The 24,961-nt window shown below is 43.1% G+C and overlaps 1 protein-coding gene across 13 annotated transcripts in view; it reads left to right on the top strand.

The window, feature by feature from the left end:
• Positions 1 to 24,961, top strand: part of FRYL (FRY like transcription coactivator) — a 358,656-nt gene that overhangs the window by 147,690 nt on the left and 186,005 nt on the right. For all 13 annotated transcript variants that reach the window (XM_056557831.1, XM_056557771.1, XM_056557761.1 and 10 more), the window contains one exon: positions 22,929 to 23,128. In XM_056557831.1, coding sequence (XP_056413806.1) covers positions 23,009 to 23,128 — 120 coding nt within the window. In that variant the 5' untranslated portion in view covers positions 22,929 to 23,008. The remainder of the gene's footprint in view (positions 1 to 22,928; positions 23,129 to 24,961) is intronic.

Below are 24,961 nucleotides of genomic sequence, written 5' to 3'. Positions count from 1 at the left end.
CACTACGGTCAGAGGTTTTGTTTGAAGCTTCTGTCAGTAGTTCAATCCGATTTGAGGGGAAGATAGAAAGCAGCACAACTTCACATTATCAATGAGGTCTGTGGGCACTGCCGTTATGACTGGTGTGAACAGAACCTACAGGTTTGTAGGAAAGTGCTGACCTTCAGATGTACACACAAACACTAAAGCAAGAATTTTCCTTTTGAAAGCCTATACTAGCCTTGTACACATCAGCCATGACAGAAGACAGGATCATAGCCTTAGCGTAGATATGAGGCTACAGATGTGGCTATATGGTGTAGTCAATGGAAGACGGAATCTGTTTTACCTTTACTAAATAATGGATCTGTCAATTCCCCATCTCTTCAGTGCTCCACCTAATCCAGATGGCCATCATACCTTCAGCTTGACTCATTTCTGTCGAATTCTGATACAGTACGGGTGTGTAAGTGTCGGCACTCAGACCGAATATAAAGAGTTTTTCCCTGCTGGAACCAGTTAGACTTGTGTAAGCTTTGCTTCAGCTTAGAGATGATTTCTCTTTTCTTTGTGCTCACTCTTGTGGATGAGCGCTGTTTAACAAAGATTGAGTGTTTCTTACTTGTAGCCATCCTGGAATAGGGCCATATAGTGCCGGTTATAGCTCTGCACATCATTCTCCTCCTATTGTGTATTGTCTTCCTGCACTATAAAACCTACCAAACTTAGCTTAGATATCACACTGCAGTAGCATCCCTGGCAATGTGTAAAAACATATTATAGATCAGAGTTTTGCGACTTTGTAATGTACATTGTGCTTGAACTAGGCCTGAGTTGAGATTTTTGAGCTGTTGACCACTTGGTGGATCTAGGGTGAATTTGTTGATTTTGTAAAGATTCTTTGAAATTTTAAACATAAGCTGGCCAAACACGGGGCTTTAATTCTTAGGGTATTCTCACGTACAAATCCAACTGGTATTTACAACAGGATCTGCAAATCCGACATATTTACTACAGGATCTGTGATCGAAATTTGAGACCAACATACAGATTTGTGATGCGGATGTGTTGCTGGTGTGCACGAGATCTGCACCAGGATTAGCCCCATTGTCATTACCTAAAAAGAAGTGTAGAAGAGTAAGCCTGGTACAGCTCCCATAGCAATCTGAAGCAAATCAGTGGCGAATGATAACTTCTCAATGGTACTGTCTTTGTTAACACGTCAAAACTTTTGATCGGTTGGGGTATAGGTGTTAAGACCGCCACCAATCGCTGGAGCCAAGAGAAGAGCTCAGCTGATCACTGCTCTAGCCATCTTACTGCAGAAGGTGAGCTCCAAAGATGTGAAGAGAAGCACTCAACTGAGCGCTTCTCTTGTGGTGATCTAGCGATTAGTAAGTGTCTGAACATGCTTGAATAGGGCTAAGAAAAATATGCTAATTAGGCGTTGGAGCCCACTGGGTGTTCCTCTCGGCAAATGTGGGTGTAGAGGAGGTGACCAACGCACAGAGGGGAGTGACTAACTGGTAAAGGGGCTGAACTGTGCTAGGCTCTAGCAGCCGAGGGAACACCCACTTGGCTCCAAAGCCTCATTTGCATATATTTTTTAACTGATATCTCGGTGCTGGAGGAGTCCATTAACTAATTATAATTATGTACGAATTCAGGGTTAAAAGCCTTATACAGACATGCCCTTACTTTTTACCCTAAAAACCAGGTGACACAGCTGTCATATGGCTCTATACAAGCTGTACTGTACCAATTGAAGTCTATGGGCCCATACTGTACCCTCTCCTCTGTGTGCCTCCAGTTTTATATCATATTTTCTTATGGATCCATATGAAATGAAAATAAATAAAATATTCTCTGTTCCATTTGACGTTGTATTCTTCCCTCCTGGAACCCCCAGGAATCGGTAGTAATTTGTAGGGACATTTTGTCAGTAAACTATTTTACCACGTTGGAAATTAAGCATTACACAGAGCTCATTCATATCACAGGGTTACCTGCGTTCAGGCATAACTAAACTGCTGCTGATTGCTTGCAACCGAAATTCCGCTTGCTGATTTTCTACTGCGGAAATTCCATTTGTGGAGTGTCATAACAGAAAATCTGCAAGCAGAATTTAAGCAGTGGGGCAACCAGCAGCAAATTAGTTGCATGTGAATGTACCCTAATAAAGGACAGGACAGGTCCTCCAGAGGGGGAAACTCTTTGTAACTACTCTCGCCACTCTAGACAAACTCTAGATGTCTCTCTCCACTCTAGATGTCTGATTGCGGGGGGTCCCGCACCCGGTGTTTGTTTAGAACGATGGGTGCAGGTGGTGGGGGTCGTGACATCACGACCACGCCCCTTGTGACATCACGCCACACCCGCTCAATGCAAGTCTATTGGAGGGGGTGTGGCGGCTGCCACTCCCCAAATCTATAGACTTGCATTGAGGGTGCTGTGATGTCACAAGGGGCGTGGTCGTGTTGTAATGACCCCCGTCACCTCGCTCCAAGCATTTGGACCAAAATGTTACGAACACTGGCGCAGCGGAGTACCCCTTTAAGCTGGCTATCTACATTAGATAGCTGATACTTTTGTGGCGGACCACTGTCTCTTCTAAGCCTCCCATAAACATGTACACCTAGCTGGGCATGCATGTGTTCTTAATAAGGAGAGGACAAAGCCGCTGCTAGACTAAGAAACCTTATTGTGGGGCCAGCCAACCATCCGATGTGTATGGGGTCCTCCGCTTCACCTGGGTGCAATCTTATCAACTTACTCTATCTTTATAATCCTGGTCTGCTGACCCTTTCTCTTCAGCCATCCTTCTATCTCTATCTGAAGTGTCACACAGTATCTATAAATCTCATTATATGTGTCCTGGTAACATCATGATGTTTTCCTCGTTTACAGCATCTGTTCTCCTTATCCCCGTGATATGCATAAATTATCATTGTTTATGTAACAAATAGACAGAAATGCCCATAGCTTGTTATGGATTGTAATTACATTTACCCTTCAAACAATAGTGTGGACCCATTCTTTAATACCTTATTTACCTTGTGCTGCAGGATCATGCTCAGAGTAGCATCACCATGCACAAGCAGTCATTAAGCAATGCCCAGACTCTTTCTTTCTGTACAGACCACTCCTAGTACTTATGGGTATTACCAATTCCATTGTCATTGACTTCTGGCTATGGCATTGTGTAGGTCTGGACAAACGACATAGGTTTTTAAGAAGATTATGGTTAGGACAGTCCTTCAGTCTCTGAAATGCAAATTCTGATTGTCCTTTCTTTTAGTGCAGGACACAGATAAGATTGTATATGCATTCTGTTGTATATTTACATAAAGCCTTTTCTCAAAGGATGTGCTCTAATCCTGTGCCTTGTTGTGCATAACTATTGCAGAATATCGATGACCTCCACACGGTCCTCCAGATTAAACTCTAATGGGTTACACATTTCCAATGTCAAACTTGGCTATACATGTTTCTATACATATGGTGGCCATATTGAACCAGACCCAGCAGTTCAGCTTTTGGGACAGATGGCAGCATTATATCCCGTGTTATGGTTGGGCTGAGAAGATGATGATTGCAAATAGCTGTGCCAATGAGATGGAGCGGCTGTGCCCATGTGGCTATAGTTTTATTTGTGCTTTACCATTGATATACCATTTAAAGATCTATATATGAAATTCTCACCTTCCATTAGTTTGTATTTATTGCTGTTATATTCGTTATTTTATCATGGTGACAGGATAGAATTCTTCAAACATGTGCTTTTGGTAGTCTACAGCTTCCAGGTCAGTACCTTGTTGGCAGAGACAAAGTACAGTAAGAGAGGGTGGGCTAGAACTCCTTTTATTGCAGAGGTCCCCTGTGCAAAAAAAGTAATGGGATCTGTACAATCTAGATGCTAATATATCGAATATAAATCCTTTTATGCATGCTCAGCTAAAGGGTCTATTCACACGTACAGTATCCTGCGCATATTTAATGCGAAGGATTTAAAGCTGCAGATTTCAATCTAACTAAATGTCTGAACACAGAATCAGATCTTCAAATCCTGTGCATCAGATATACACAGAATACTTTACGTATGAATACACCCTTAATGGGGAAAGGGGTAGTAAACTACTAACAGACACCTGTTTAGCAGCAGCTTATCTCCCTTCACCACATAAGAATCCAGCATATTAAAATAAAGCATTCCCTGTTCTTCTCTACCGCAACATCGAGTCAGGAGGCCCTCCATTCATATTAGTTGGTCATCTAGTCCTATCTAAACTTGACCACACACTTTTAGAAAGTCGTTCAGCTGTGTGTCCCGATAGGACTCCTCTGTGCTCTCTCCTGTCTGATTGCACTCCTCTGTTATCTCTCCTGTTTGATAGTACTCTCCTCTGTGCGCTCTCCTGTCTGATAGGACTCCTCTGTGCTCTCTCCTCTCTAATAGTACTTCTCTGTCTCTCTCCTGTCTGACAGGAATCCTCTGTGCTCTCTCCTCTCTGATAGGACTCCTCTGTGCTCTCTCCTCTCTAATAGTACTTCTCTGTCTCTCTCCTGTCTGATAGGACTCCTCTGTGCTCTCTCCTGTCTGACAGCACTCGGGTTTATCAGACAGGAGAGAGACAGAGAAGTACTATTAGAGAGGAGAGAGCACAGAGGAGTCCTATCAGAGAGGAGAGAGCACAGAGGAGTCCTGTCAGACAGGAGAGAGCCAGAGAAGTACTATTAGAGAGGAGAGAGCACAGAGGAGTCCTATCAGACAGGAGAGCGCACAGAGGAGAGTACTATCAAACAGGAGAGATAACAGAGGAGTGCAATCAGACAGGAGAGAGCACAGAGGAGTCATATCAGACAGGAGAGAGCACAGAGGAGAGTACTATCAAACAGGAGAGATAACAGAGGAGTGCAATCAGACAGGAGAGAGCACAGAGGAGTCCTATCAGGCAGGAGAGAGCACAGAGGAGTCCTATCAGGCAGGAGAGAGCACAGAGGAGTCCTATCAGGCAGGAGAGAGCACAGAGGAGTCCTATCAGACAGGAGAGAGCACAGAGGAGTGCTATCAGACAGGAGAGAGCACAGAGGAGTGCTATCAGACAGGAGAAAGCACAAAGGAGTCCTATCAGACAGGAGAGAGTACAGAGGAGTCCTATCAGGCAGGAGAGAGCACAGAGGAGTACTATCAGATATGAGAGAGCACAGAGGAGTCCTATCAGACAGGAGAGAGCACAGAGGAGTACTACCAGGCAGGAGAGAGCACAGAGTAGTGCTATCAGACAGGAGAGAGCACAGAGGAGTCCTATCAGACAGAAGAGAGCACAGAGGAGTCCTATCAGACAGGAGAGAGCACAGAGTACTATCAGACAGGAGAGAGCACAGAGGAGTGCTATCAGACAGGAGAAAGCACAGAGGAGTCCTATCAGGCAGGAGAGAGCACAGAGGAGTACTATCAGATATGAGAGAGCACAGAGGAGTCCTATCAGACAGGAGAGAGCACAGAGGAGTACTACCAGGCAGGAGAGAGCACAGAGTAGTGCTATCAGACAGGAGAGAGCACAGAGGAGTCCTATCAGACAGAAGAGAGCACAGAGGAGTCCTATCAGACAGGAGAGAGCAGAGAGTACTATCAGACAGGAGAGAGCACAGAGGAGTGCTATCAGACAGGAGAGAGCACAGAGGAGTGCTATCAGACAGGAGAGAGCACAGAGGAGTGCTATCAGACAGGAGAAAGCACAGAGGAGTCCTATCAGACAGGAGAGAGCACAGAGGAGTCCTATCAGACAGGAGAGAGCACAGAGGAGTCCTATCAGACAGGAGAGAGCACAGAGGAGTACTACCAGGCAGGAGAGAGCACAGAGGAGTACTATCAGACAGGAGAGAGCACAGAGGAGTGCTAGCCCACCCTCACTTACTGGACTTTCTCCATGCCTGTGCTTCAGCTTGGACAAAACCATGATTTATAAGCTTTGATTTCTATAAATAGGAAATCAAATTTTCTTATAATATTTTCTTATAAAGTATATTAGAAAGGTTAATGTTTTGCCAAGATGTACAAAATATATAAAGTTTTTGCATCTGACAATGCCCATATAAATTTAAGTGTATGGCCAGCTTACGGGATGTTGTTTTGCATTGCATGAGGTATTCGGGCCCCATTGCTTCCTAATGGCCCCCTGTGCTGCAGCACCAGTTTTTTCTAATAGCTAAAAAATAACAAGTTGCAGACCAATGGTATACAGCTGGTTTAGTCCTTTGTGTTTATGAATTGTTTACAAATAGTTTCCTATGATTTTTTTTTTTTTTATCTTTTCTTATACAATTCTAAGATTTGGCAGTCTGCACAAGTTCAGATTTATTTCCAGCACAGAACGCTGTCTGTTTCCAGGTTGGCATTGTGATGATGGCATCTATCCTGTTTTCTTCATTCTTAGGCTGGGTTCACACCACGTTTTTGCAGTACAGTTCCCGTATCAGGTTTTAGATTAAAAAAACTGATTCCTCAAAACCGGACTAAACTGTATCAAACGGTGTGTACAAATTTTAATCCGTATACGGTTTGAAAAATTACGTCCGGTTGCATCTGTTTTTTAAGAAAAAAACTTATACATTTTTAACTTTTCACTCCATTATGAATAAAGTTTCACTTGTTTGATTGAAATTCCAAGAAAAAAACTGTGCAAAGTCAGAAACCGTATGGTGAAAACCGGATGGAACCGTACGCACAGAGGGATCTGTACGGTTCCCATTGACTCCCATGTTAAAAAAAAAAAAAAAAAAAAAAAAAAAAAAAGTACCCGGACCAAAATGGGAAAAAAACTGACAAAACCGTACAGGATGCAAAATTGACACCACCTGATGCATCTTTTGGCTTATGGTTTTCAATGGAGAGTCAATGCATATGGTATTCAATACGGTTCTGTACGGTTTTCAAATTGAAAACGTATACGGGAACTGTATTGTAAAAATGTGGTGTGAACCCAGGCCCATCGTAAAACTAGGAAGTTGCCAGTCTTATTTTTTGTTGTTGTTGTGACAGTCTATGTTTTTTTTGTGTTCTACTTTGAACCGTTTTTAGCGAGTAAGAATTACAAGTTGCATTACTTTTCTGTTCTTTCCAGGCCCTAAAGCCTCTTTCCTTCTAACTTATTTGTTTTAATACTGAATTTACTTCGAATCATTTGGGAAATTGGCAGCACCGTCGGGTAGTTATGGGAACACAACAAAAAAGTCTAACAAAGCGACTTACTTCTCGTAATTGAATGCAGGTGCAAGCTGTCTGCACAACTATTAGCGCCTTCTTAGCTTTAGCATTTTTAATTTATATGTTATTTGTCTCGGGAAGCCATTAAGAAAGGAAGAGAAACTCTCATAATGAGGGCGGATAATGGGGGGGGGGGGGGGGAGATTTATCAAAACCTGTGTAGGCAGAGTATTTGCCCATAGCAACCAATAACATCGCTTCTTTTATTTTTCAGAGGCCTTTTTAAAAGTGAAAGGCAGTCTGCTTCCTATAGGCAACTGCACCACTGTTCCTCTACACAGGTTTTGATAAATCTCCCCCAATGTGTATTGAGAGGAACATGAATTTTGCCTGTGAAATAGGTTTCTGAAAGGAAAAGGCAATTTCTATGGCTTAACTAAAAATAGACATGTAGTGTTGTAGTGAAGCACTGATGTACTGTATTCCCCCACACTGTATACAATCACATAGACATGGGATACAGTGATCCCTCAACTTACAATGGCCTCAACATACAACAGTTTCAACATACAATGGTCTTTTCTGGACCATTGTAAGTTGAAACCAGACTCAACATACAATGCTACGGACCGTCCAGATCTGTGAAACGTGTCAATGGCCAGAAGAACTGACCAATCAGCATTACTGAAGCGTATGCACTGACTGGTGTCTGGTAGTGCCCCCTACAGTACAGGGAGATATTACATGTTCTGTACTCTTTACCTGTACCAGGGATACCTGCTCCTCTGGACACCAAGTAAGGGCGGCTCCATTTGGGACACTGTGTGTACTGTACAGGACCCCAAAGAAGCTCCTGTCCTCTACATAGACCAGTGTTTCCCAAGCAGGGTGCCCCCAGCTGTTGCAAAACTACAACTACCAGCATGCCCGGACAGCCAAAGGCTGGGAGTTGTAGTTTTGCAACAGCTGGAGGCACTCAGGTTGAGAAACACTGACATAGACAGTGATTTACAGCTCCCAGCAGATCTTTCTTACTCTTATAGTTGTAAGGACTTCTCCTTATTTTTCTTTAATCCTCACTTTTTCCTATTTTTGGATGACATTTTTGTGCCTTTAGAACCAATTACCAGGTTTTCATAGAGTTATGGTCTCAACTAGAGATGAGCGAACTTACAGTAAATTCGATTTGTCACGAGTTTCTCGGCTCGGCAGTTGATGACTTTATCCTGCATAAATTAGTTCAGCTTTCCCATGGGCTGGAAAAGGTGGATACAGTCCTAGGAGAATCTTTCCTAGGACTGTATCCACCTTTTCCAGCCCACTGGAGCACCTGAAAGCTGAACAAATTTATGCAGGATAAGTCATCAACTGCCGAGCCGAGAAGTTCGTGACAAATCGAATTTACTGTAAGTTCGCTCATCTCTAATCTCAACATACAATGGTTTCAACATACAATGGTCATCCCAGAACCAATTAATATTGTAACTTGAGGGACCACTGTATATCCTTTGCTCAGTGTATGTATTCCATAAGTTACTGTTGCAAAACTACAAATCGCAGCATGCCTGGAAAGCCTTTGCACCAAGCTCGAATTAGTAGTATAATGGGCGAACGGAGCCACGGATCGGGGATAGGTAAGTATCCTTTTCATCAGTGTCACCCGCACTACCAGCCTGTAGCAACAGGTTAGTGCAGGTGATACTGATGATAGCTACCCTTTTAATTATTACTACTATTTTAATATACTGCAAAATTACAATTTAACCCTGGATATGAACTAATTCGAATTTACAAACTTGATAAAAACATGTCCTCAGAGATGAATAAATAAAATATTTGAGAAGACCATTCAAAGTTGCATTGAAATGTGGTCTTCTGTGGGGGTGGACTGCTCGAATAAAATTCCACTATGCATGATGTATGATAGAAAATCTGCTCTGGATAAGGAGGTGGTCTGTATAAAGTATCTGTCCTTATATAGTTGCTGCTCAGATCCAGTTGTGGTTAGTTAAATAAGCCTCGCCAAAACTATAATATAGCATACATGAATGACCCCCACCCATTTATAGCCTGACTCCAGTGCTCCGTGACTCAGTTACTTTGGAAACTGAACGGTTCTTTGTTCTTCTCAGTATTAATAAATCCGACTGGATGTTGATCTGTACATACACCATCCAGCCCTGATAATAAAACCAATACTGTGTAGGTTCTAATTCTGATGCCAAACAGCTCTGACCCATCAAGGCATTGACTTCACAAGACCTCTAAGGCAGTGGTTCTCAACCTTTTTCGCGGCTGTACCCCCAAAGGGTGAAAGTATGTCCGCGTGTACCCCTCGTTCGCAGGTTTGGGCTGAACTTGCGCGTGAGGGGTACCCGCGGTCAAAGTAAGTCATAAAAGTACTTAATTTCACAATGGCGTGTGCTTACCTTTCTAATGCAATACTTGACCCCTTAATGACCAAGGCTTTGGGCCGTTTACTGGGTATGGCACAGGCTCCCGACTCGAGCCCCACCATACCGGCCGGCCCTCAGCTGATTCTTGTAGCAGAGGGCCAGTGTTAATAGCCGAAAATTGGTGGTACAAAAAACAAACACTCATGAGTTTGTAGGTGGAAAATTGAAAGTGTGATTAGAAGGTGAGGAGGAAAAAACGAAAGTGCAAAAATGAAAAAACATGTGGTCCTTAAAGGGTTAATCCCATTGTGCCATTATTCCCCTCACTATGATCCCCTTTTGCCATTATCCCCCACCCCCTCCATCTTAATATGAGATGCATACAATAACGGAGGGCCGCACGGACGGGTGATGTCCTTCTGCGCGGTGCCGGCACCTCCGTGCAATGTCAGGGACGTCACACGTCAGGCCCGGCAGCCACTGGAGCTCATGTAAAGTGGCCACGGCCTCGGCTCTGGCCACAGTACAATATAGTGAGCTGCCGCGGCGTCCAATCCCTGCTCTGTGCTGACAAATACTGGCCAATGCATGGCTGGTATGTCATCGAATTGCCGTACCCCCGCACAACCTGTGGCGTACCCCTGGTTGAGCACCCCTGCTCTATGGTGTCCTGTCTAAGACATTTCAGGATTTTGGCAGAAAGCAATATCCTGCTGAAAGAGGCCACTGCCATTGGGAAATACCATTGCCATAAAATTCTATACTCTGTGTCTAACAATGTTTAGATAGATTATATGTCAGCATCCATAGAGCTCATTAAAATATGAAAGCTGAGCTGTGATTGGTTGCTGTGGACAGTTTTGGTGTTGATTTAATCTGGACCATCATCTTATTGTGTAAGAGTCTACTATTTGACCAGGGCCCGACAAATTCCGGACACCCTGACGAATAAGAATTGTGTCTGTACTTTCCAATAAGGATTGTCCAAAAAAAAAAAAATAAATAAATAAAAAAATAAAAAAAACTGTTTTACTTACTTCGGTCTCATTTTCCACGCTGATGCCCCATTCTGCCTGTTGTTGCCCCTCAGGTGTTACATCTCACATGTCAATAGTTTTTTTTGGGGTTTTTTTTGTATCACTTTAGGCAACCCTTTCCTGTCCTGACAGCTGTGGACTTGACATCCCTGTTGCTTACCATTCGTACATTGATGGTCCTGCCTATGTAATGCTAGTCTGAAGCAGAGACCACTAGTTCAAGGGTGTATTAAAAAATGACACCCAAGAAACAACACAACTTAATGCTTCCCCTGGAGTCCAGAAATTCATTACTTGTAATGACTGTAATCAGGAATGGCAGTCTTGGCTTATGGTTTGTTATCCATATAGCCATAAATTTGAGGCATTTTGGGAATTGAGACCTGGAGCAAGTTGTAAGAGTTAAAAAACATACATTTCTGGTGAATGAGGTCTTGCACTTACAATGTGTAGAGACGATAACAAACTAAAGAGAATAGCACATTCACAGCTCAATGAACACACTGCATATTATTCCTAAAAAACAATGCCATGTTTGTTTGTCTGTCCATGGCTCCGCTATGTGGGAAATCTATGATCAAGAGCCCCTGTGGTGTGAAAGGAAACATCTCCAATACTACATTGTTTTTTAGCTACATTATGTAGGGAATTACTAAGATCACAGTAACAATGAAAAACCAGGAATTGTCCTTTGATGTCTTGAAGTTATGTAGTTTATAGGAACTGGACATAGATTCTGAGAAACGACTGGTTTGTAATAGAATGCTTTCTATCCTGTCTGTTATGATACAGATTAAACTGCCGCAATGTTTTAAAGGAAAACTGTCACCAAGTTCATCCACATTAAACCCAATACACCGGATATAGTGTGGGTGAACAGGAATCCAATGAGGGGTCACTTACTTTTCTTCCTCCATTTGCTGCTGAGTTATGCGCTGGTAAAATTCAGTTGTTTGGCCCCTGCATCACCCTTCAAGGCGGGGCCCCCGCTGGCTGTCTGCCTCTGATGCTCCTAAGCTCGCCCCCTTAATTAGCATAATAATTGCCTTTAACTCCACATCCTAGTGCCGTGGAGTCTCATGCCCTGTTAGCGCAGCACTCGATCTGCAGAGCGCATGCGCCCTAGCCTTTCACCCTCTCGCTGAAGCCTTGCTACTCCCGACTTTCAGGTGTGGTGAGAGACCGGCGCATGCGCAGTAGCAATGGCCATCAAGGCTGGTCGGGCAGGGAGAAGAGAGAGACCTCCCCGTTGACTTGTGGTTCATTCAGCATGAGAGTGATGACAAGTTCCCTTTAAACAATAGGTTATGTTCCCTTTTAACTCCATAACTTATTCTTCGCGCTTCGAGCCCGGCCCCAGACTAGTAACGTTGCCTTGACGATGACGCACAGGGATGTTCATGCGCAACGTCCCTGTGCGTCGTCGTCAAAGCAACATCATTAGTCCGGGGCCGGGCCCGAAGTGCGGAGAAGAGGCCCCCCCCCCGGTGAAAATGGACAGCCCGCAACGACTAATCCTCCGCACCCGACGGTCCCTGCAGCATAGATGGCCTGGACCAGCTCACCCTAACTTCCCGCCGAGCATGCTGGGAGTTGTAGTTTTGCAACATCTGGAGGTCCGCAGGTTGAAGGCCACTGATGAAGGGATTGACAGGCGGTGATGATGACGGGGGTCTGGATGATTGCAGGGGGGGATGATGTGTTTCCCATCCTAGGCTTATAGTCGAGTCAATAACTTTTCCTGGGTTTTTGGGGTAAAATTAGGGGCCTCGGCTTATATTCGGGTTGGCTTATACTCGAGTATATACGGTATTCACTTTTCCTCTCATAGGATTGTAATGGTTTCTCTCAGTGAAGATTGTGCGCTGATACAGATCTCACCCGAAGGCTGCTTTCACTTGTCAAAATATTATTTTTGGAAAGAGTTGGAAGGACTCAACTATTCTAAGCAGTTCCCCTTCTTTTGTAGAGCTGTATCTTGCAGAGGCTCCGATATTTGTTTGATGTGAGCTGCTATCCTCATTTCACTGGGCAAGGCCCTCATTATAAGGTTCAGCATCAGACTTCATGTTGGTTACTGGTTTAGCTGAATGAGTCCTTGGGTATTTTTACAAGTTGTCGTGCAGTGGAAAGTCTTACTAGGGCTTCCCTTCTGTACTGTGGAAAGTTCATTTACTTCAGAACAGGATGATGCAAACACGTGTATGGTAAGAAAGGCTGGGTGGTATAAAATCACTGGTAAATATAAGGCTCTGTCTTCCACGGTTTTCCTATTACCTGATATATTATCTATATACTCACTGGCCCTCATTTACTTAGAAAATCGGGTTGTAAGTCTATGTTGCTTTCTTACCCGACTGCTTTTTTCCCCTATTTATTATTATGTCGCATCCTGTTTGTCGCACGTGGGTTTTGTAGGTTTTGGTTTCCAACTCCTCCGAGTTGTCGGGAAAAAATCCACAACAATTCAACAAATTCGGGTTGGAAACCTTTATAAATACGTGGGAAAGCTCAGAAATGTCGGGTTACGCCCCTTTTTCGGGTTTGGGAGAATCCACATCGGATCCGTCGGGAAAAAATGTTGCATTGTGTCGCAGACTGCCGTACGTATTGCAGACATGTCGCAGACAAAGATGCGCCAAAAAAACCCCCGACAAAACAAGTCGGGTTTAGAATAGTAAATGAGGGGCAATGTGTGTGTGTGTGTGTGTGTGTGTATGTGTGTATGTATGTATGTTCCAGCATCGCGTCCAAACAGCTAAAGATGTTAACATGAAACTTGGCGCACATGTGACTTATATGTCAACAACAAACATAGGATAGGTAATTTAACCCTTACTCACTCCTATTTGCCAGGGGCGGGGTTTATGTTTAAAGTTCCATGCAAGTCAATGGGAAATATGTTACTGCATAACTTCCAAACGGCTGGAGATATTTCGATAATACTTGGTCACATGTTACTTATATGTCCACTTAAAATATAGGATAGTTAATTTAACACTTAACTACCCCCATTTGTGAGGGTCGGGGTTTTTGTCCCTTGCAAATCAATGGGAAATGTATGTTCTCACATAACTTCCGTACGGCTGGAGATATTTCAATACCTGGTACATATATTACGGGTCGGGCATAGGAGGTCGGTATAGGAGGTCGGTATAGGAGGTCGGGCATAGGAGGTCGGGATATGACAACAATATATGAGGACGGGATGTGAAGTCCAAAGCTTCCTCCTTTGTTTATTTTCCTCCCCAACAAGGATTAGGAAGGAAAAACCGGGAAACGCCGGGTACTCAGCTAGTGTATGTATGTGTGTATGTATGTGTATGTATGTGTGTATGTATGTGTGTATGTATGTGTATATATATATATATATAATATAATATAATCCTCCCTATGGCATGCACTGAGCTGAATACATGTAAACCTTGCAGCACTTCGTAGACCTTTCTTTTCTATCACAGTCTGTACGTTATACAGAACATCTGTACACTGCGGTTGTGCCGCAAGCAGTCAGCATGTGATTATGACTACAGCAAGAATACTTTCCATGCAATGTACTGGTGCTTAGTATGTTACACAGAGAATAGATGCCTGAAAACTCATTTAGGGTATGTTCTCCCGGAGCACATTAGCTGCGGAGTTTCTGAGGAGTTTGTTCAACGGATTTAGCGGCAAATATTTAAATAGTTAAAAAAAAAAGTTACTTCATTCGAATTCTGCATTTATAGATTTTGTCGAGAATCCCCAGCATGACCATCTACCAAAACATTTTGAATTTCCTGTTTAAATGGTCACTCTCATAGAAACTAATTTTTGCTATTGCACTCCTTATGGTAAATAGAAAATCTTCCTAATGTACTTTGTTTAAATAAAAAAAAAATGAAGTTTTCTATGTTTTGTTTGTGTTTTAAAAAACCTGCTACTAGGTGTCTTCCTACTTTGGACTCCTGCTGGCCTGGCAGAAGCCCAAACACAGGAAATGCAGTCTGGAGTGCTGAGGGGGGTGTGTCCAGCTTTATCCAATCATAGCTCATCTCACACATAACTGCACACTTACAGTTGGTAGCAGAATAAGGGAGGAAGTCCTCCCCTGTATGGCTTCAGATGATGTCACTCCTGCCTTGTGTCTTCTCTACTTTGCCACTATTCTAAATGTAGTGATTTTTTTGCACAGAAATTTGATATGTAGGTATGTATACCCATGCCAGGGAAAGAATGTCACCTATACTTGGCTGCTGTGATTGGTAAACTCTTATGGATAAAATAGTGCTGTCTGTTTAGGCCAGTTTTTCTCAACCAGGGTGCCTTCAGCTGTTGCAAAACCATAAGTTGTACGGGCATGCTGGGAGTTATAGTTTTGCAACAGCTGGAGGCACCCTGGTTGGGAAACACTAGAGTAGGACCAAAAATTGGCTTTTAGAAGAAATAAGTTTCCTGTTTTATAGCAATGTGACATTTTTAACATTCTGATACTGCGGCACTTGTCTGATGTTGTAATGTAAGGCTTATTCTATACACTTATTCCTTCCTGTGCCTGGTATATATAGTTGGTATATAGCCCTGGTGTGTGTGTGTATATATATATATATATATATGCCAGATTCTACTGCAGGATTAAGGGCATTGTCAGTCTGGAAGGTCAATGCAGTCCCGAGGTCCTTGTGGTCACCTTCCAGCTGCATGCAGGGGAAGAAGCTGTGGTGGTTCAATGGCCAGATTATTTTTTGGAATTTTTAACCTTTTAGGGTACGTTAACATGCACAGGATCTGCTGCATATTTTTTGCAGCTGATTTTGCTCCTCATTGAAGTCAATGTGTAACAAAATCAGCAGTAGAAAATATGCAGATCCTGTACGTGTGAATGTACCCTTATTCTTTTATCTCTTACCGATTTGCAGACCTGCATGGTCGGTCTTTATAGGGATTTTGCTGAATTTAAAATCCTCATGTATTACTTTCTCCGTATTTTTTTCCTTTGGGAACATATTAGCTTTGCCATCTGTATAAAAGGAAGGCATCTTATTATCATCTTGATCTTTTCCTTGTGCAGCTGTTGTGCCACTCACTTCTGGTTTATTTACTTGGAAGACTGTTTCTGGCAAAGTTACATGGAAAAAATAAAATACAGTGATCCCTCAACTTACAATGGCCTCAACATACAATAGTTTCAACATACAATGGTCTTTTCTGGATCTTTGTAACTTGAAACCAGACTCAACATACAATGCTATGGAATCTGCGAAACGTGTCAAGGGCTGGAAGAACCGACCAATCAGAATGGATATTTCACTGGTAAAACCCGTGTATTCCTAAAGTGCATGCACTGACTGGTGTCTGGTAGCGCGCCCTACAGTACAGGGAGGTATTACATGTTCTGTACTCTTTACCTGTGACAGGGTTAGCTGCTCCTTTGGACACCAAGTGAGGGCGGCTTCATTTTACTTTTTTTTTAGGACATTGTGTACTGTACAGGACCCTGAAGAAGCTCTTGTCCTCTACATAGACCAGTGTTTCCCAAAGAGGGGGCCTCCAGCTTTTGCAAAACTACAACTCCCAGGCTGTCCGGGCATGCTGGGAGTTGTAGTTTTGCAACAACTGGAGGCACTCTGGTTGGGAAACACTGAAATAGAAAGTGATTTACAGCCTCCAGCAGATCTTTCTTTCTTTTATATGTAAGGATTTGCTTTATCTATATTAGTTATCTACTTATTTTTGTTTAATCTTCACTTTTTCCTATTTTGTGGATGACATTTTGGGGCTTTAGAACCAATTACCAGGTTTCCATAGAGTTATGGTCTCAACATACAATGGTTTCAACATACAATAGTCGTCCTGGGACCAATTAATATTGTAACTTGAGGGACCACTGTAAATAAATTAAACATAAAAAGTAAATATATAAAATGTAATAAATAAATAAAAGTACAATATCTTACTGCATGGGGAATCAGGATGACACTGGCTCCATCTGTACCTGTCAGGATAAATTCTTACAGTAACAGTATTTTGGCTTAGACCTAAAGTCTGAATATTTCTGCAGGGAGGAGGGGGTCCGGCTTCATGGACAGGCTGGACTCGGTCTAGGAATGCGTAACATGTGCAGAGCAATACCTGGTCATCATGGTGACTGGTTATTCCAGTAATGGCGGTAATACCTATCTTTCATTGTTTGCTTGGTAAACACTTGTATACAGATGAATTTCCTGAAAGTATTTAAAAATACTCCAAGAATTTTCGAACAACTCCTCAATGTCTTTTATATATATTTATATATATATATATATATCTCCTTTTTTATTTTTTTTTATAGATCATATCAACCTAGTTCCAATATTGGTATATGAAAATGCTCATCCCCTCCTGCCTATCTAGAACAAACGTATTTGGCTAAGATATATATGTATACAGCGGTGTGGACTATGTTTCGTTGCCTGTGGCGGATCTAAGTGCATTTAGATGGCAGACAGTGAGGCCTGGCAGGGACATGCGTAGTTTTTCTTATCTCTCTTCTTTTATGCTGATGCCAGTGGAATTAACCCGCTCAAAGCTTCTTTGCAGTTAATGTAACTAATATCTGCAGTGTAAGGGTTAATTCTCCTGTTGCTGCAGATGCACCAGCATCCAGGGATAGACCAGATGAGCTGATACCTCCCCCTAGCACTGAGAATGTTCCGTCACACAGCCCTTTTCTGTATTAGGCCTTGTTCACACGTTGCATTTTTGTTGTGGTACCATCTCTGTAACAATATGGCAAAAACACCATGGTGCCACAACAAACGAGCCCTTAGAGTAGGTTTACAGCGAGTTTCCTATTGCGAGTTTGAGCCATGGCAATGTTATCTGCTGTGAATTTTCTGAAACTCTCTGTAAATCTGCCTGTATGAATATACAGGAGTCCCTCAAGTTACAATATTAATTGGTTCCGGGACGACCATTGTATGTTGAGACCAGAACTCTATGGAAACCTGGTAATTGGTTCTGAAGCCACCAAAATGTCATCCAAAAATAGGAAAAAGTGAGGATTAAAGATTAATAAGTAGGTAATTAATAAGTAGCTAATATAGATAAAGCAAATCCTTACATATAAAAGTAAGAAAGATCTGCTGGGAGCTGTAAATCACTGTCTATGTCAGTGTTTCCTAACCAGGGTGCCTCCAGCTGTTGCAAAACTACAACTCACAGCATGCCCGGACAGCCAAAGGCTGTCCGGGCATGCTGGTAGTCGTAGTTTTGCAACAGCTGGAGGCAACCTCTTTGGGAAACACTGGTCTATGTAGAGGACAGAAGCTTCCTCAGGGTCCTGTACAGAACACGCAATGTCCTTAAAAAAAAAAATAAATAAAAGGAAAAAAAAAAAAAGGAAAATGGAGCCGCCCCCACCTGATGCCCAAAGGAGCCGCCAACCCTGGCATAGGTAAAGAGTAGTAGTGAACATGTAATACCTCCCTGTACTGTAGGGGGCGCTACCAGACACCAGTCACTGCATGCACTTTAGGAATACAGGGGTTTTACCAGTGAAATATCCATTCTGATTGGAAGGTTCTTCCGGCCATTGACACGTTTTGCAGATCTGGACTGTCGGTACATTGTATGTTGAGTCTGGTTTCAAGTTACAATGGTCCAGAAAAGACCATTGTATGTTGAAACTATTGTATGTTGAGGCCATTGTAAGTTGAGGGATCACTGTACTCTAAGAGAATATTCAGATGTAACAGTGATGTCCCTGCTTATTACTACAACTACTCCAAAACCATGGTAAATTTTTTCAGTTATTGTGGCAATAAACCAAGACATCATGGACAGTCCAAAAATTAAACTACCCTTTATATCCCTGAAAAAATCTGAAGCAGCCACTGCGCAAAGCTGATGCTTTTTTTTTTAGCATGTTTGTTGTGTATTTTTTTAATTTTTATAAATAGGGCATCCTCTAGGTCTGACATGTTTTTCCAGGCATTTTCAAACATGTGGTTGTATTGTATTTGGGCACATTGGCCCTCATTTACTATTCTAAACCCGACCTCTTTTGTCGGGTTTTTTTGGCGCATCTTTGTGTGCGCCATGTCGCAGACATCGTGCGCCAGTCTGCGACACTATGCGACATTTTTTCCCGACGGACCCGATGTGGATTCTCCCAAACCCGAAAAAGGGGCGTTACCCGACATTTCTGAGCTTTCCCACGTATTTATTAAGGTTTCCAACCCGAATTTGTTGAATTGTTGTGGATTTTTTCCCGACAGCTCAGAGGAGTTGGAAACCAAAACCAACAAAACCCACGTGCGACAAATAGGATGCGACATAATAATAAATACCAGGGGAAAAAAGCAGTCGGGTAAGAAAGCAACATAGACTTACAACCCGATTTTCTAAGTAAATGAGGGCCATTATTTTACTGTGTTATGTTCAGCAGCATAGTATGTGTTGGAATGGAAATCGGGGGCACCGCAAGTGGCGGTATTTAAATCGGGCACAAATTTGGCAGTATTTTTTTCAGGGGCACATGTGGCAGTATTGTATTCAGGGGCACAGTGTGTGCCATTATCTTTAGGGTCCCAGCATCGAGATGTATTATATTCATGGCACAGTATGTGCCAGCATTCTATTTAGGGGCACCACTTGTGGCAGTATTTTATGTAGGGGGCAAAAAGTTATCCAGGGAGAAGGGGCCCAAGCTGAACATTTCTATCCGGACCCATGAGCCTTTAGCTATGCCCCTTCCCCCATATACCTGACTGAGGTCAAAAGTGTGTCATTTTGGCCTCTGTTCAGGAAAAATGTTGTGGGGTCTGTTGGAATGAATAGCGTTGTCCTCTGGGCTATTCCATTGAGCTTGATCCCATGAAAAACATTTGTTTTAAATACCATTCAGTATATATAGTTTTACTATGGGACACTATGTAGGTCTGATAGACACTGCTTAATGCGGTTTGAAAGAAGCCTTAGACTTAAAGGGGTTAGCCAGCGGGAGTTTGTTTCCCCCCTAGAATAATGATTGTACCACAATATGTAAAAAACAAACAAACAAAAAAAAAATGTAACCTGTACTCTCCTCCAGCGCTCCCGTGCTGTCTCCCGGTGTCCTGCTCCCTTCCCTGGTGTGATCTTCCTACGGAGAGAAAGTGAGACGCCTGGGAGCAGGACACCGGAGGCACAGCGGGAGCACTGGTGGTGAGTACACGTTTGTTTTTTCATATACTGTGGTTGGGGTTTAGAAGCCGGACGGATAACCTCTTTAAAAAAATGGCTGAAAAGCATGGTATATAAACTATATATGTAAGGATTAAAAAAATCCATGGGTATACCACGGTATAAGCTTGTAAAATGGTCATCGTTATCCAATATTATGACACATACATGTGGCAACATTTCTGATGTGACTTTTAGAGGTGCGAAAGTACAAGAAGTGCCTAGGGCAGCGTGAACTCTAAATATTACCCTGCACATATTACTGTATATTACTGTATATTGTGACATGTCACATGCCTGTATACTGTAGTATTTGTACCCCCCTGCACTATATTATACAGTGTACAAGAGGGTTACAATTTTCCACTGTATGCAATAACATGTCACCTGGTGGGGTATGATATATGTGTATATATTATCACATCAATGCTGAAGAGTGGGGGGCAGGGAGCGATAGGGGACTGATTGGCCTACGGCAACACAATCACAAAATACCCATACCCAACCCATTTACTACAAAATAGTGCCCATCCCTATATCTATCTTACTGTTTCCCAACCAGGTTGCCACCAGCTGTGGAAAAACTACAACTCCCAGCATGCCCAGACAGGAAAAGTTTGCACCGGCATGGTGGGAGTTGTAGCTTTGCAACAAATGGAGGTAACACTGATATATATAGATTGTTTTTGAACCAGGTGGCCACCAGCTGTTGCAGTACTACAACTCCCAGCATGCCTGGATAGGCAAAGGTTGCACCACCATTCTGAGAGTTATGGTGTGCAAAAGCTAAAGAGTTAAATGAAATTAAATGAGTTATTTCCAGACAACTCATCTATTGTTTTAAGGGACACAAATATACATTTAATTGGTGCAGGACACAGTGTTTGTCAGTATTATATTTGAGAGCATAGCGTGTTGCAGTATTATACCAGGGGCATAGTGTGTGTCAGTACTATACCAGGTGCACAGTGTGTGTCAGTACTATACCAGGGGCACAGTGTGTGTCAGTACTATACCAGGGGCACAGTGTGTGTCAGTACTATACCAGGTGCACAGTGTGTGTCAGTACTATACCAGGGGCACAGTGTGTGTCAGTACTATACCAGGGGCACAGTGTGTGTCAGTACTATACCAGGTGCACAGTGTGTGTCAGTACTATACCAGGGGCACAGTGTGTGTCAGTACTATACCAGGTGCACAGTGTGTGTCAGTACTATACCAGGGGCACAGTGTGTGTCAGTACTATACCAGGGGCACAGTGTGTGTCAGTACTATACCAGGTGCACAGTGTGTGTCAGTACTATACCAGGGGCACAGTGTGTGTCAGTACTATACCAGGGGCACAGTGTGTGTCAGTACTATACCAGGGGCACAGTGTGTGTCAGTACTATACCAGGGGCACAGTGTGTGTCAGTACTATACCAGGTGCACAGTGTGTGCCAGTACTATACCAGGTGCATAGTGTGTGTCAGTACTATACCGGGTGCACAGTGTGTGTGTGTCAGTACTATATTCAGGGACAAAGTGTGTGGCAGTATAAGGGTGCATTTACACTACGGAATCTCCGCCGCCGGTGATGCTTCGGTGCTAGGGCCGCTGAGCCGTCACCATTAACGGCTATGCAGTGCTTGCGGAATCCGTGCAAAGAATGAACATGTTCTTTCTTCGCGCGGAACAATTTCAACGGCGGAATTGTCTGCCGTGGAAATTCCGCAGTGTGAACGAGTCTCGCGGAGATCCATTCACACTAATGTTATGTTCACACCGCGGAATTCCGCGAGAATTCCGTAGTGTGAGCGCACCCTAACACAGGTAAAGTATGTTGCAGTATTATATTCAGGGCATAGTGTGTGGCAGTATTATACCAAGGGAACTGTGTGTGGCAGTTTTATACCAGGCAGGAAGTACCAGGGACCAGTAGATTTATGTCCTCAAGACTTAATTCGCTCATGTTCTAAAACAGGCAATGCCCGTGTTTTTTCATGGCACTATGGCTTCTAGGTAAACGCGGCATTTGGCTATGTTTACACCACAGAGTAATGACATTCTGCAGACTACATGCGCTGTGATCATCTGCTGGTGCTAGGAATGCGCGGGAGACTGAATGCATTACGTGTGTAGTCCGCTGAAAGTACAATCATTTTTCTGTGGACAACGATATTGGAATTTCCACACCAGAAAGAGAGAGATGTAAATACACTATAGCAATACTAAAATATGGTTTATTTTTATATAGAATATAAAATGATTTATATATATATATTTATGGGCTGTTTAGGGCTAATATTTGGCAGAAGAGCAAATTCACACATTTAGTAAACGACCATGAGGGAGATTTATCAAAACCAATGTAGAGGAAAAGTTGCTGAGTTGTCCATAGCAACCAATCAGATCGCTTCTTTCATTTTTCAGAGGCCTTTTTCAAAAATGAAAGCAGCCATCTGATTGGTTGCTATGGGCAACTGGTCAACTTTTCCTCTTGACAGGTTTTGATAAATCTCCCCCCATGTTATTAGTATTGTGAAAGGACCGGACCGTACAGCAGGTTTCTTGCAGGTGAAAGCAGGATGGTAATGGTTGCCTAGTAACATTCCGAGCATTGGGGCTGGTCAGGTGACAGGGGCAGAAAATGGCAGTTAGGAGGAAGTGAGCAAAGAGCGGCAGCAAAGAATGCTGGGACCTGTAGTTTAAAGACAGCATGTGGGGAAGGGAACAAGTAGGAGGGCAGAAAGGTGTATTAAAGCCACGTACAGGAGATAACACGGTCACAGTGGAACCATTTTTTCACCCCTCTAAACATCTTTCATTCAAGGCTGTATTTTTTACTAAATAGTCACATCTATCAAGTCTATTACGTAAATAACTTTTTATTCTTGGCATGTGAAGTTGCACCTGGCTATGAAGAAATGATATATTCCTCTTAATACATAATTTAGAGCAGATCAATATGGCCTCAGCTCATCATTGAAGAGAAGCGCTGCCATCATTGCCGTTAGCTGTCAATATTTTCTTTGACTGAAAGTGTCATTTTTTTCTCTCTCTTATCTTCTAGATGTGTGTTCTGACCATGCAGTATAGTATATAATTAATGGAGTGGGGTTTAATGTGTATTTGCTCTCTCTACAGCTTCTGCTCCAGCCAGCACTGTAAACAAGAAACGGGTCGCTCCCATCAGCCACTGCACTTTGGAAAAGAGAAGTGTCACAATGTCAAACATTACTATTGATCCAGATGTCAAACCTGGAGAATATGTCATTAAAAGCCTCTTTGCCGAGTTTGCTGTTCAAGCAGAGAAAAAAATAGAAGTCGTGATGGCTGAACCCTTGGTAAGTGATCATGACGTCATTCTTTCTATGTGAAGCCTGAATATCTGTCAGTATGTGCAGTGGGTTGAATTGCAGGTGAACCTGGGTAAAAAGATGTTTTACTTACTAACATTCGTCCTGTCAGGCTAATTATATTCATATAACATAATGACTTGATATCAATGATACCTCCATGTTGGATTTCATCCAGCTGTCCCTGAGATATAGCTTCTGTTGCTAGTATGCAAATTACCTCCTCTGTGCAATGGAGACGTGAGTCGGCTTGCTGAGCTTCCCTGCCTCCGTCCTCTTTGCCTGCCCATCTTGAAAATATTCATAATTCTTCACTCTTACCTCATTACAATGTGAGACTAAAGATAAGGTAGGTGCACATATCCTCTGCCGGAAGAGTAGGGCGCTCATGTGTGCACAGGTTCTCACGTCACTGAGAATTATGAACATTCGCAAGATGGGCAGGCATTGCTGAGCAAAGAGGACGGAGGCAGGGAAGCTTGGAAAGCTGACTCCAATCTCCATCGCTAAGAGGGGGTGATTTGAATTCTAGCAGTGGGGGCTATATCTCAGAGACAGCTGATATAGTTAAAGGGGTACTCTGCCCCTAAACATCTTATCCTTGATCCAAAGGATACAGGTTAAGATGTCTGATTGCGGGGGTCCGGCCGCTTGGGACCCCCGCTATCTCTTCTGCGCCACCCCAGACATCCGGTGCACTGAGCGAACTTCGCCGTATGACTGGCGATGCAGGGCAGAGGCTTGTGGTGCCACGCTGCGCTCGAGATGTCACAGCCACACCCCCTCAATGCAAGTCTATGGGAGGGGGCGTGATAGCTGTCACGCCCCCTCCCATAGACTTGCATTGAGGGGGCGTGGCCGTGACATCACGAGCATGGCGTGCCCGTGATGTCACAAGCCTCCGAAGCTGCACCTGACACTATAAACGAACGTCGGGTGCAGCAGGGATTTCATGGGGGTCCCCGCAATCAGACATCTTATCTCCTTTCCTTTTGGATAGGGGTTAAGTTGTCTAAGGCTGGAGTACCCCTTTATTGTTGAGTTGTTAACCAGTTTAGTACTGGTAAACATGCTGTCTGTTTCCTTTTAAAGCAAAAGTAACTGTAACCTGGAACCTGTGACTATAGAATCTTTCAATGAAGACCATAGGATTAAAATGCAATTTTGTTTCTTAATATTTTGTAAAATCTGATAAAATGTTATAACTCTCTTTGAAATGCACAGAAACGGATTCAAGTTACGTTAAAGTCCAAACTGTATCTCCCTAAAGGATTTCTCTCTTCAGATAACTTACTATATTTGAATAGCTTTCTCTTTAGGGCATTAAGGTAGCTAAAGACATTAGAATAATGCAGACTAAGCCTGCCAATTTTGTTGGGACAAGCTGACTATCTGCAGTGTCCCCCAATCTATGGCTTACCAGCTCTAGCAGAAATGACTCTCATTGCAGCCTAACAACCAAAGGCTGTCAGGACATGATGGGATTTATAGTTTAGCTGCAGCTGGAGAGCCACAGGTTGGGGAACACTGGTCTAATGTGTATGGGGGCATCAGAGATCTAGTTGCTGTCTGATTTAGAGTACTGGCAGCAGTCATGTCCAGCATCAGACCCTGTATTGAATAAGTACATTCATTAGCATCCTTCATAGACTTTGATGGGGGGGCAGGGCAAGCTCTTTTGGAGTTTCTGAATGAATCCCCCCCACACTGATCTCAGGGACCCTCGCTGCTGAGCTCCCTGTTAATTTTACTGGAGTTTGAATGAATGTGTGGTTAGGCATGCACCCTGCTGCTCCTTTCAGTATCCTATGGCGATGACAG

The sequence above is a fragment of the Hyla sarda genome, chromosome 1 (genome assembly GCF_029499605.1).
Source record: "Hyla sarda isolate aHylSar1 chromosome 1, aHylSar1.hap1, whole genome shotgun sequence".
Classification (NCBI taxonomy): Eukaryota; Metazoa; Chordata; class Amphibia; order Anura; family Hylidae; genus Hyla; species Hyla sarda.
This window is presented reverse-complemented; position numbering and strand designations above follow the sequence as displayed.